The 12,198-nt window shown below is 41.1% G+C and overlaps 1 protein-coding gene across 3 annotated transcripts in view; it reads right to left on the bottom strand.

The window, feature by feature from the left end:
* The window catches only part of MDN1 (midasin AAA ATPase 1), a 186,391-nt gene that overhangs the window by 117,781 nt on the left and 56,412 nt on the right, over nt 1-12,198 (bottom strand). For all 3 annotated transcript variants that reach the window (XM_054491122.2, XM_054491121.2, XM_063666411.1), the window contains exons 15-17: nt 11,298-11,358; nt 2,045-2,256; nt 1,371-1,474 (exon numbers count right to left, since the gene is read on the bottom strand). In XM_054491122.2, the coding sequence (XP_054347097.2) occupies nt 1,371-1,474; nt 2,045-2,256; nt 11,298-11,358 (377 nt within the window). The remainder of the gene's footprint in view (nt 1-1,370; nt 1,475-2,044; nt 2,257-11,297; nt 11,359-12,198) is intronic.

The raw sequence follows: 12,198 nt of genomic DNA on the forward strand, positions 1-12,198 counted from the left end.
AGGACAGCAAACAGTAGAGATGTCCATGCCCTGGGATTAAAATTGGGGCAATGAAGTGAATGGGTCCAAATCCCTCTCTCACATCCACACACTCTTTCCTCGGTGACACACATGGCAAGAGAAAGAATCCAGAGTTCACTAGCTGTCATCAATTGCATCTTGAAAAATAATAATAGATCCAGCAATCTCACTTCCAGGTATTCCCCAAAAAAATCTGAAAACAGTATGTCGAAGGGATGTCTGCAATCCCCTGTTCATTGCACCAGTATGCACAATAGTCAAGATATAGAATCAACCTATGTCTCCATCAACAAATGAATAAAGAAAATGTTGTACATATACATATATACAAACAATGGAATCCTATGGAATCTTATTCAGCTTGAAAAAAGAAATAAATTCTGTAATTTGCTATGACATAAATAGAACCAGAGAATATTATGCTAAGTGAAACAAGCCAGGCACAGAAAGACAAGTATCACATGTTCTCACTTATATGTGAAATCTAAAACAACAGAACTCAAAGCAGCAGCCAGGAGAATGGTAGTTAGCAGAGGCTGGAGAGTTACGGAGTATAGAGTAATGAAAGCACAAAGCCTTGCCTGGGCGCGGTGGCTCACGCCCGTAATCCCAACACTTTGGGAGGCCAAGGCTGGCAGATCACGAGGTCAGGAGATCAAGACCATCCTGGCTAACACGGTGAAACCCCGTCTCTACTAAAAATACAAAAACAAAAAATTAGCCAGGTGTGGTGGCGAGCGCCTGTAGTCCCAGCTACTCAGGAGGCTGAGGTAGGAGAATGGCGTGAACCCAGGAGGCAGAGCTTGCAGTGAGCTGAGACTGTGCCACTGCACTCCAGCCTGGGGGACAGAGTGAGACTCTGTCTCAAAAAAAAAAAAGAAAGAAAGAAAGTACAAAGCCTTAATTAGAAAAAAATAAGCTTTCTTCCCTTTGAGATATATATTGCATAGCATGGCGACCATGCCATAAATAATAATGTCTTCTACATTTCAAAATTACTAAGGCAGTACATTTCAAATGTTCTCACCACAAAAAACGGTATTTGAGATGATGAATGTTAACTAGCTTTAGTTATTCCATACTGTATTCATAAATCATAACACCCTTTTGTACCCCATGAATATATACAATTATAATTTATCAATTTGTACTTTTAAAATTTTTATTTAAATAATGATGGTGCTCATTAAGACCTTATAATTGCCATAATTACCATGAAGGACACTTTTCAAAATCTTCCCCCAAAATCATTATTTCATTAAGACAATACAAAATAGTAACCTGCCTGAAACATTGTGTTTTGCATAAAATCAACGTTCCCATAAGTTAAATAATGAAAACAGAAATACCTCTACAAATGCGAACAATAAGGTATTTTCAGTCATTTTCATCTGTTGTTGGGCATGGCTGAGTCTAAGACCAAATGCTTCCCATTTCTCTTTTATGAGTAACCCTAAAAAAGAAAGACAAGAATTTAGCACACATTTTGAATTGTAATATATACAACTTTTAAACAAACAAATACAATTAACAAAACACACAAAAATAAAGCATCTTACACAAAACACTAAGTCTAAAAACTTATATAATGCTAACTAAATGCCAGAAATGACACTAATTAGCCCACATGTATGAATATATATGTATTAACTGCCTCATTTATCCCTCACAACAACCCTCTGGACTAGTTATTTTTATTCCTGCTTTACAGATAAGGAACCACACAGAAGCAAACTAAGCCAGCAAAAGCCTCTTGGCTATGGAATCTAGCTCCTTAGAAATAAGCTTTTTCTGAGGAAATGTGCCTTACTGACCGCTAAATAGTACTTGCACATCAGCATTACCAGTCATCTGTTTTTGTGGAAATCACGTGAATAATGGGGTACAATACTTCATAATTAGTCACTTCTGCCAATGTCCCAGAAAGCTCCAATTTGTATTCTTTACTCTTCCCCAAAACTAATATGTTAACTAAAGCCCAGCCCCATGCCCTCCCTCATGGCAGCCTGGGTCACATCCTTACCAGTTTCACTGTCTTTTCCATCCTTGTTAACAGCAGACTTGTGTACATGCTGCATTAGTCTCAGGAGATCATACCACCGTTTCTGTCTGTAACATGTCTGAATGTGCCCCAAGAACGTAAAGTTTTGTTTCTTGGAAAATGTCTGAGCAAAGAGTTCCTCAAATGCCTCCCGTAAGGGTAGCCAAATAAGCTTATGGTCCACTGGTTTATAACTGAAACAGACACAGGTAAATGTGATTCACAAACTTCTGAAGTTAACAGAAGTTAGAAAGCATGGCTCAGAAAATAGGAGTAGGTCTCACATTTCATTTAATTAACGTCAGAAATACTACTGAAATATTTAAAATCTACATTACAGTTTTAAATTGTAATCTGTTTTCCCCCATCTCAAGCATTTGAAGGGCCCATAATGAAGGTAAAAACTATTATTAGATAAACAGTGTTATGAAAAAAACTAGCCTAACATGGCTGCTCACATCTATAACCCCAGCACTTTGGGACACTGAGGTGGCCAGGTCACTTGAGTCCAGGAGTTCAAGCCCACCCTGGGCAACATGGCAAAACCCTGTCTCTACAAAAAAATACAAAAATTAGTCAGGCGCAGTAGCACACACCTGCAGTCCCAGCTACTTGGAAGGCTGAGGTGGGAGGCTTGAGCCCAGGAAGTAGAGGTTGCAGTAAGCCAAGAACACGCCACTGCCACTCTAGCGTGGGCAACAGAGCCAGACCCTGTCTCAAAAAAATAAAAGTAAAAAAAAATTGAAAGTCCTACTTGAATAGTAAAATTCACATCATTTATTTTACCAACATGTCTAAATAAATATGTATAGGGCATAATAAAAATCCATCCATATTTCATTAAGGTTGACCAAAATCCAAGGAAAAATAAATATCTGAAATTGATTTACTTATGTACATTAAACACAGCCCACACATTATCAGTTAGGAAAAGGAAGAGTAGGAAAGAACAATGATATTGCTTTCAATGGGATAAAAATTAGAGTAGGGCATGCAAAAAAAAAAAAAAAAAAAAAAGCTATTACAATGGTTTGTGGTACCCCAAAGCTCAACTGGTACTTCTTAGTATTTAGATTCTTCGTTATTCCTTAGCATTAAATTCCTCTGGCTAAGGAGCTAGGAAATTAACTTAAATTTGAATATTTGGGGGAGGGAAGAGATAATTTTTTAAAAGGTTGAAAAACATTGCTCTAGCTTAAATATACGATGTCTAAGAGGCACTACTTATTCCTAGAAAATCTTAAGTATACAATTTTGTGTGGCATACCATTACAATTCAGGAAGAATGAGATAAATTTTATTTCCATGAAAAATAATTTAAGTTGAGAACTTAAAAGGTACCAAAATATGTTTCACAACAAACATAAGGGAACTGATGGATTACTGCTGACTCACTGGCCTAGTGAGGGAGAAACAATGAGATGAGTAAAACCCAATGGCCTGATATTGAGCATCTGAATCTGAGAGTCCAGTTCCAAAGAGAAAAAGTTGAAGAGGAAGGTCAAACTCACTTCCACTTACTCATAGCACTAATACATTAGTATAGGCATTTCTTTAGTCCATTTATTAAACAAAAAATGTATTGAGGCCAGGCACAGCGGCTCATGCCTGTAATCCCAGCACTTCGGGAGGTCAAGGCAGGAGGATCCCCTGAAGCCAGGAGGTTGAGACCAGACTGGGTAACAAAGCCAAGATCTTGTCTCCATAAAAAATTTAAAAATTAGCTGGGTGTGGTGGTGCACATCTGTAGTCTCAGCTACTTGGGAGGCTAAGAAAGAAGGATCACTTGAGCACAGGAGTTCTAGGCTACAGTGAGCTATGATAACACCACTGTACTACAGTCTGGGCAACAGAGCAAGAACTCATCCCTTTATAAAAATTTTTTTGAGCACCTGCTATATGTGTTAGCCACTGAGTCAACAAGACCCACAAGGTCTTACTCCTGTGTAGCTTACAATCAAATGAAAGTGACAATAGGCCAGGTGCGGTGGCTCACGCCTGTTAATCCCAGCACTTTGGGAGGCTAAACAGGTGGACTGCTTGAGCTCCAGAGTTCGAGACCAGCCTGGGCAACATGGTGAAACCCTGTCTCTACAAAAAATACAAAAATTAGCCAGGCATGCCAGTGTGCCCCTATAGTCCCAGTTACTTGGGAAGCTGAGGTGGGAGGCTTGTTCAAGCTCAGGAGGTCAAGTAGTAGCTTAAGTGCGATAAACATAATGTAGGGTAAAAGCTGAATGGGTGATGTGAGTTTTGGTAATTTGAATATCACAGTCAGGAAAGGCTTTGTTGAGGAGGGGACATTTGAAGGATACCTAAGTCAAGCAAGGATGTGAGCTAAGCAGTTATCTGTGGGTGCAAGGAGGCCACACAGAAGGAATAGCAAGCATTTAGGTGCAAAGCAGAAGAAAGTGGTTGGAGCTCAGCAACACAGGCGAAGGTGGGAGATGATGTCAGAGAAGTACCACTGTCAGATTATGAAGGGCTGTACAAACCAAACATTTTATTCTAAACCTTTGTATTTTATCCTAAATGGACTGAGAAGTTCAGTGGAGAAATCTGAGGAAGAGAGTGAGACCAGACTGGGTTACAAAGCAAGACCTTGTCTCCATAAAAAATTATACTTTATTGGGCTGGGCGCAGTGGCTCACACCTGTAATCCCAACACTTTGGGAGGCAGAGGTGGGCGGATCACGAGGTCAGGAGATTGAGACCATCCTGGCTAACATGGTGAAACCCCATCTCTACTAAAAATACAAAAAAAAATTAGCCAGGCGTGGTGGCGGGCGCCTATAGTCCCAGCTACTCGGGAGGCTGAGGCAGGAGAATGGCGTGAACCCGGGAGCGGAGGTTGCAGAGAGCCGAGATCGTGCCACTGCACTCCAGCCTGGGAGACAGAGTGAGACTCCACCACAAAAAAAAAAAAATTATACTTTATCTGATGATACTTTAAAGGATCGTTGTAACTCCTAAACAAAAAATACTATAAAGAGATTAGGAGTAGAAGCAAAGAGACCAACGCAGTGGACTAGACAGTAGATAAACTAGAACGAGACAACAGTGAAAATGGTGAGAAATTGAACAAAATATATGTGTCATTTAAATAAGATTGCTAGTCTTTTTATTTATTTATTTTTTAACTTTTTATTGTAAAGATAAAGTCTCACTATGTTGCCCAAGCTGGTCTCGAAGTCCTGGCCTCAAGCAATACTCCCACCTTTGCCTGCCAAAGTGCTGAGATTACATGCATGAGCCACTGCTCCTGGCCAAAATTGCTAGTCTTGAAAATAACAGTATAAATGGGATCCAAAGTTAACTGAAGAAGCAGAGTAATGGTTAAGAACACACACACTCAAGACTGCTTAGGTTCAAATCCTGGATCTGCCATTTTCTTGAATAAGTGACTTATCTCTCTTTGCCTCAGTTCTCTCATGTTTAAAATATAGAGAATAACAGTCTGGTGTCTCACATGGTTTTAAGAAGACCAGCTAAGTTAACACAGAAAAAGGACTCAAAACAGTGCCTGGCACATAACGACTGCCATAGAGAGTTAGTAGATAATTAATACAATTATTAATGTCTTTGTTATTATTCATCTATTGAATTTATGAAAAAGGCAGCTTAATATTTCAAAGTAGACTGAGTTCCTTAAAGAAAACCTCATTCAGGCCAGGCGCTGTGGCTCATGCATGTAATCCCAGCACTTTGGGACGCTGAGGTAAGGCGAATGCCTTGAGGTCAGGAGTTTGAGACCAACCTGGCCAAAATGGCAAAACCCCATCTCTACTAAAAATACAAAAATTAGCCAGGCCTGGTGGCAGGCCCCTGTAATCCCAGGTACTCAGGAGGCTGAGGGGGAAGAATCGCTTGGGCCCGGGAGGCAGAGGTTGCAGTGAGCTGAGATCACGCTGCTGCACTCCAGCCTGGGCGACAGAGTTAGACTCCATCTCAAAAAAAAAAAAAAAGGAAAGCTCATTCATTTAAAGCTGAGCACAATATTACCTAAAGCCCTTAAGTCAATACATATTTCAATACATGAAAAGATGAAAAAACATACACTTCAAAAAAGAATAAACAAAACAAAATCAACTGCAACACAAATATTCATTGGGAACCAACCTGACACCTCAGAGAACTGAGGATATAAACTACAAACAACCAAACAACTAAAGAGCAAGATTTTCAAATCGTCTTCTGCAGAAAGGCACCTTGGGAGCCACTTAAATGCCAAGAAGCAGCAGGTCCAGAACACCTGCCTTCATGGAAAATAACTTTGCTTATACCTGTTACATACACTGGAACCACATGTAAGCATTCATGTGAGAATGGCTACACAAAATTATAACGTGAAACAACAAAAAGTGTAAAAAGAACGTAAAGTGTAACATGCTGAGTAATCAGAATGATAAGCCCTTTCTCTTCATGTCATGGACAGGGTTCTGAGTTCAAATTGTATGCTCCTGCCATACCCTCTTCTGGGCAGTTTCTTTTAAAGACTGTTCTATGGGTGGGTGGCAAGGAAGATGAGGACTGGCTGCTTTATTGCTATTTCTACAGTATCTTTAACTTTCCTCTATTTTTTTTCTTCTTTCATTGCCAAGCTCTCCAGGGTAACCGGTCCTTCTCAATATATCACTGTTTCTCCCTCAGAGGCTGCCCCTCTGAAGCCCATTCTCTATAGTAAGTGCTATGAACATGTACTCTGTATTTTGCCCTTTAGTGCTAGACTTTCTCTTTCTGGAATGATTTTATCTGCCACATCTAAGTCTTCCATGCCCTCTACTCTTTTTCAAGGATTCTCTTGGGCTGTCCCCACCTGCAACTCTTCAAATTTATGTCTCTACCTACAGGTAATGTGAGGGTCTACATGCTGCTTACCAGAAGCCCAAGTTAAATAAAATGACAAAAACGAGTTTAAAATTAAATGAAGGAAAAAGACATATCATGCCAACACTAATCAAAAAGCAAGAAGCACAAAAGAATAAAAAGCAAGGAGGTAATGGATAATGGACACTAACAAAGAGCAAAAGACAATTTGCTATAATGTAAATAATTTGATGGTTTCTAAGGCCCTTATTTTTATAAAGTATCTTTACCCATAATAATAATTGCTTCAAAAATCAATCTAGGGCAGGGTACAGTGGCTCATGCCTGTAATTCCAGGACTTTGGGAGGCTGAGGCGGGTGGATCACCTGAGGTCAGGAGTTCGAGACCAGCCTGACCAGCATGGTGAAACCCTGTCTCAATTAAAAATACAAAATTAGCCGACATGGTGGTACATGCCTGTAATCCCAGCTACTCAGGAGGCTGAGGCAGGAGAATCGCTTAAACCAAGGAGGCAGGCATTGTAGTGAGCCAAGATCGTGCCATTGCACTCTAGCCTGGACAACAAGAGCAAAACTCTCTCAAAAACAAATAAATAAATAAAATCAACCTAGGCTGGGCACGGTGGCTCACACCTGTAATCCCAGCACTTTGGGAGGTCAAGGTGGGAGGATCATTTTAGCTCAGGGGACCAGCCTGGGCAATATAGTGAGACCTCATCTCTATAAAGTTCAAAAAAAATTAGCTGGGTATGGTGGCACATGCCTGTAGTCCCAACTACTCAGGAGGGCCTAGGTGGAAGGATAGCTTGAGCCGGGGAGGTCAAGGCTGCAATAAGCCCTGATGGTGCCACTGCACTCCAGCCTGGGTGACAGAGTGAGACCCTGTCTCAAAAAAAAAAATAATAATAATAATTTTAAAAAGTTTTTTAAATTAATCTAAAAAGGCCAAGTACAGTGGCTCATGCCTGTAATCCCAGCACTTTGGGAGGCTGAGTGGGGAGGACTACTTGATCTTAGGAGCTCAAGATTCATCCTGGGTGATATGGTTTGGCTGTGTCCCCAACCAAATCTCATCTTGAATTGTAGCTCCAATTCCCATGTGTTGTGCAAGGGACAGGGGGGAGGTAATTGAATCATGGGGGTGGGTCTTTCCCATGCTATTCTCATGATAGTGAATAAGTCTCATGAGATTAGATGGTTTTATAAAGGGGAGTTCCCTACACAAGCTCTCGACTGCCACCACCCATGTAAGACACGACTTTGCTCTTCCTTGTCTTGCACTATGATTGTGAGGTCTCCCCAGCCATGCGGAACTGTGAGTCAATTAAACCTCTTTTCTTTGTAAATTATCCAGTCTCGGGTATGTCTTTATCAGCAGCGTGAGAACAAATGAATACACTGGGCAACACAGTGTGACCTCATCTCTACAAAAATAGAAAATAATTAGCTAAGCGTGGTGGTGCATGTCTGTAGTCCCAGTTACTCAGGAGGCTGAGGCAAGAGGATCACATGAGCCTAGGAGGTACAGGCTACAGCAAACTATGAGGGCACCATGGTACTCCAGGCGGGCAATAGAGTGAGACCCTGTCCCAAAAAAAGAGTTAAAATTAAATAAATAAATAAAATCCAAGACCAGCTACAGTGCCTGTAATCCCAGCACTTTGGGAGGCCCAGGCGGGAAGATTCCTTGAGTTCAGAAGTTCCAGACCAGTCTGGGCAACATAGTGAGACCTCATCTCTACTAAAAATAAATCGTGGCTTGTGCTTGCAGTCCCAGCTGCTCAGGAGGCTGAGGTGGAAGGATCACTTGAGCCCAGAAAGTCAAGGCTGCAATAAGTCATGTTTATGCCACTGCACTCCAGTGTGGATGACAAAGTGAGACCCTATCTTAAAAAAAAAAAAAAAAAAAAAGATCCAAATTTGCAAACCAGGTTATTATTTAACATATTGGACACATGCAAAATATATTTAACATAACTTATAAAACAGATGAAACCAGCAACGCAGCCTCAGGATAGGAATATTTATCTTTTCCCTATCCCATCTCCTTGCCCACAGCTGAATTTTGTTCTCCATTCCCTTGCCTTTTTAAAAACTTTTTGGTATTCTCATCTTCTACAATGATTCTTAAACAAGGGAGTCACCTATTCATCTATAACATAATATATGTTAAAAGATTTTATTTAAATCTCTTTGTAGTAATATAAGAGTACAGAAAACAAGGCATGTTTTCAACCACACGAAAACTGAGAAAAGGCTTGGTGGCTCATGTCTGTAATCTCAACACTTCGGGAGGCTGAAGCAGGACTACTTGAGGCCAGGAGTTCAAGACCAGCCTAGGCAACAGAGCGAGATCCTGTCCAGGGTCTTGCTTTGTCATCCCAGCTAAAGTACAGTGGCATAACCACAGCTCACGGCAGCCTCAACCTCTCAGGCTCAAGTGATCTTTTCAAACTGAAATGTAAGTAGCGTTTTCTTTTAATAAGTGATGCTGACCTACTAACAAGGAAAAACAGATATATTCTATTCACCAAGTTGGCACCAAAACCAAATTCTAGTTAATCATATTTTGAGTCCAACATTTTCGTGTCATCAATTTGCATCACAAATGTACTCCCGTTTACTCACTATATTTAAAACAACTTGCAATGGCTAACACAACACTACAAATTCACAGTAGAAGAGAAGGACCCAGTCCATGTTCAGTTAGTACAAGATCAATGCCATTTATGTTAGGACTACTTAATGGTATGAAATTACTAAAGACATATAGATACAGAATAGAGAGAAACAGACCAGGCATGGTGGCTCATGCCTGTAGTTCCAGCTACTGGGTAGGCTGAGGCAGGAGGATTGCTTAAACCCAGGAGTTCAAGGCTGTGCTAAGCCATGATCACACCACTGCACTCCAGCCTTGGTGACAGAACGAGACCCTGACTCCCAAAAAACAAAAACAGAATTAAGAGGCCGGGTGCAGTGGCTCACACCTGTAATCCCAGCAATTTGGGAGGCCAAGGTGGGTGGATCATGAGGTCAAGAGACGGAGATCATCCTGGCAAACATGGTAAACCCTGTCTCTACTAAAAATACAAAAATTAGCTGGGCGTGGTGGCGTGTGCCTATAGTCCCAGCTACTCAGGAGACTGAGGCAGAAGAATCACCTGAACCTGGGAGCCGGAGGTTGCAGTGAGCACAGATCATGCCACTGCACTCCAGCCTGGTGATAGAGCAAGACTCTGTCTCAAAAAAAAAAAAAAAAGAATAAAGAATAAAGATAAATATATACAGCAGTATAGACATGTCTGCTTAAATGAAAAATCATATATATTAATAAGAACAGATTGCCAAGTTCCTCAAACAACCAACTAAACATAAGTAAAATAAAACCAAGGTAGAAAGGCTGGAGTGCAGTGGCACAATCTTGGCTAACTCTAGCCTCTGGCTCCCAAATTCAAGCAATTCTCCCACCTCAGCCTCCCTAGTAGCTGGGACTACAGCACACCACCACGCCCAACTAATTTTCGTATTTATTGGTAGAGATGGGATTTCATCAAGTTGGCCAGGCTGGTCTCGAACTCCTGACCTCAAGTGATTTACCCATCTAGGCCTCCCAAAGTGCTGGGATTACAGGTGTGAGCCACCACGCCTGGCCCAGAACTTACACTTTAGATCAACTGTACTGTATATACAAACATTAATTGATTATATACGTGCCTGCTTTTTCTCCTTCTTCCATCATATGACCTTTGAGAACAAGGGCCTCAAGTGTTCATTAAAATGAAGAGAAACATCTACACACCCATGAGCTCCTCAATAAATTCAAATAAATATCTTGCTGTGGTTGGGGGGTAAGGTGCAATCTTGCTCAAGGTGCCTTAGAGAGACTAAGATGAGCAATGTCCCACCATAAATCTTACTCAAAGCACCGTACACACTGATGGTGGGACCCTGAGGAAACTAAAATAAGCAACTCACACCTTAAATCTTACTCAAGGGAGTTTACCCTTTTTCCTGCACACACACAAGACCAGAAGAATGACTGATCCTTCGTCTTAGCTTCATTGCTATACTAAAAATCATACCCATGCTGAGACATGGGACACATGAAGAAGCACATTATCAAACTGTTCAAGTGCCAGAAGTTCCCCGCCTCTACATGCTTAAATATCACTTCCTTCCCACTTTAGCCCCTTAAATTACTTTCCTGTCTTAGTGGGGCCAGCCACAGAATTCTCTCTTTTGCATCCCTGGTACCCTGCCAAAAGCTCCAATAAAGCCTTATCTGAGAAAACTCTTTTTCTATTGCATCGAGCACCCTAGAACCTGTGGTTGTAACACTAAGAAAACAGTATTTCTTACCTCAAGCAATAAACACAAAAATAAGAAAAAAATTTTAAGCCACACTTACCCTCCAAGTAAGTCTGCAGTATCACTTTGTTGATTCATATTGACAATCCTCAAACGGTGGCCTTTTATAAAGAAAGTGCAAAAGTGTTACTCCAAAAATTTAAAGACCGATAATATACAGTGTGCTCCTTAAGGCTGTGGGAATATGGCATAGGGCTTTATTTTTTGAGACAGAGTCTTGTTCTGTCAACCAGGGTGGAGTGCAGTGGCCCAATCATGGCTCACTGCAGCCTCAATTTCCTGGGCTCAAGTGATCCTTCTGTCTCAGCCTCTCGAGCACCTGGGACTACAGGCGTATACCACCAGACTTGGCTAATTTTTGTATTTTTTTGTAGAGACAGGGTCTCATGATGTTGCCAGGTTGGTCTTGAACTCCCGGGCTCAAGCAATCCTCCTACCTCAGGCTCCCAAAGTGCTAGGATTACAGGCATGAGCCACTGCGCCCAGCAATAAGGTAAATTTTCAAATGTGCATTTGCTCTGAATCATGAGAGCCCAGAAGTTGGAGACCAACCTAGGCAACATGGCGAGACCTCATCTTTACAAAAAACTTTAAAAATTAGCCAGGCGTGGTGGCACACACCTGTAGTCTCAGCTATCAGGGAGGCTGAGGTAGGAAGATCACTTGAGCCTGGGAAGTCAAGGGTACAGTGAGCTATGAGCTCGCCACTGCATTCCAGCCTGAGCAACAGTGCGACCCTGTCTCAAAAAGAATAAAAATAAAAAGAAGAAATGAGGTATAATGCAATATGTAGAATATAATCCCATATCTGTTTTGAAATAAAACAAAATCTATACGTATATGTATTTGCATAAGCATAGACTGGAAATGAAATAATTTAATAATCATCTATTAACAGTAGTTATTTCCAGGCAGAGATTACATATGGGGTGCTGGCACTT

The sequence above is a fragment of the Pongo pygmaeus genome, chromosome 5, assembly GCF_028885625.2.
Source record: "Pongo pygmaeus isolate AG05252 chromosome 5, NHGRI_mPonPyg2-v2.0_pri, whole genome shotgun sequence".
Taxonomy (NCBI): Eukaryota; Metazoa; Chordata; class Mammalia; order Primates; family Hominidae; genus Pongo; species Pongo pygmaeus.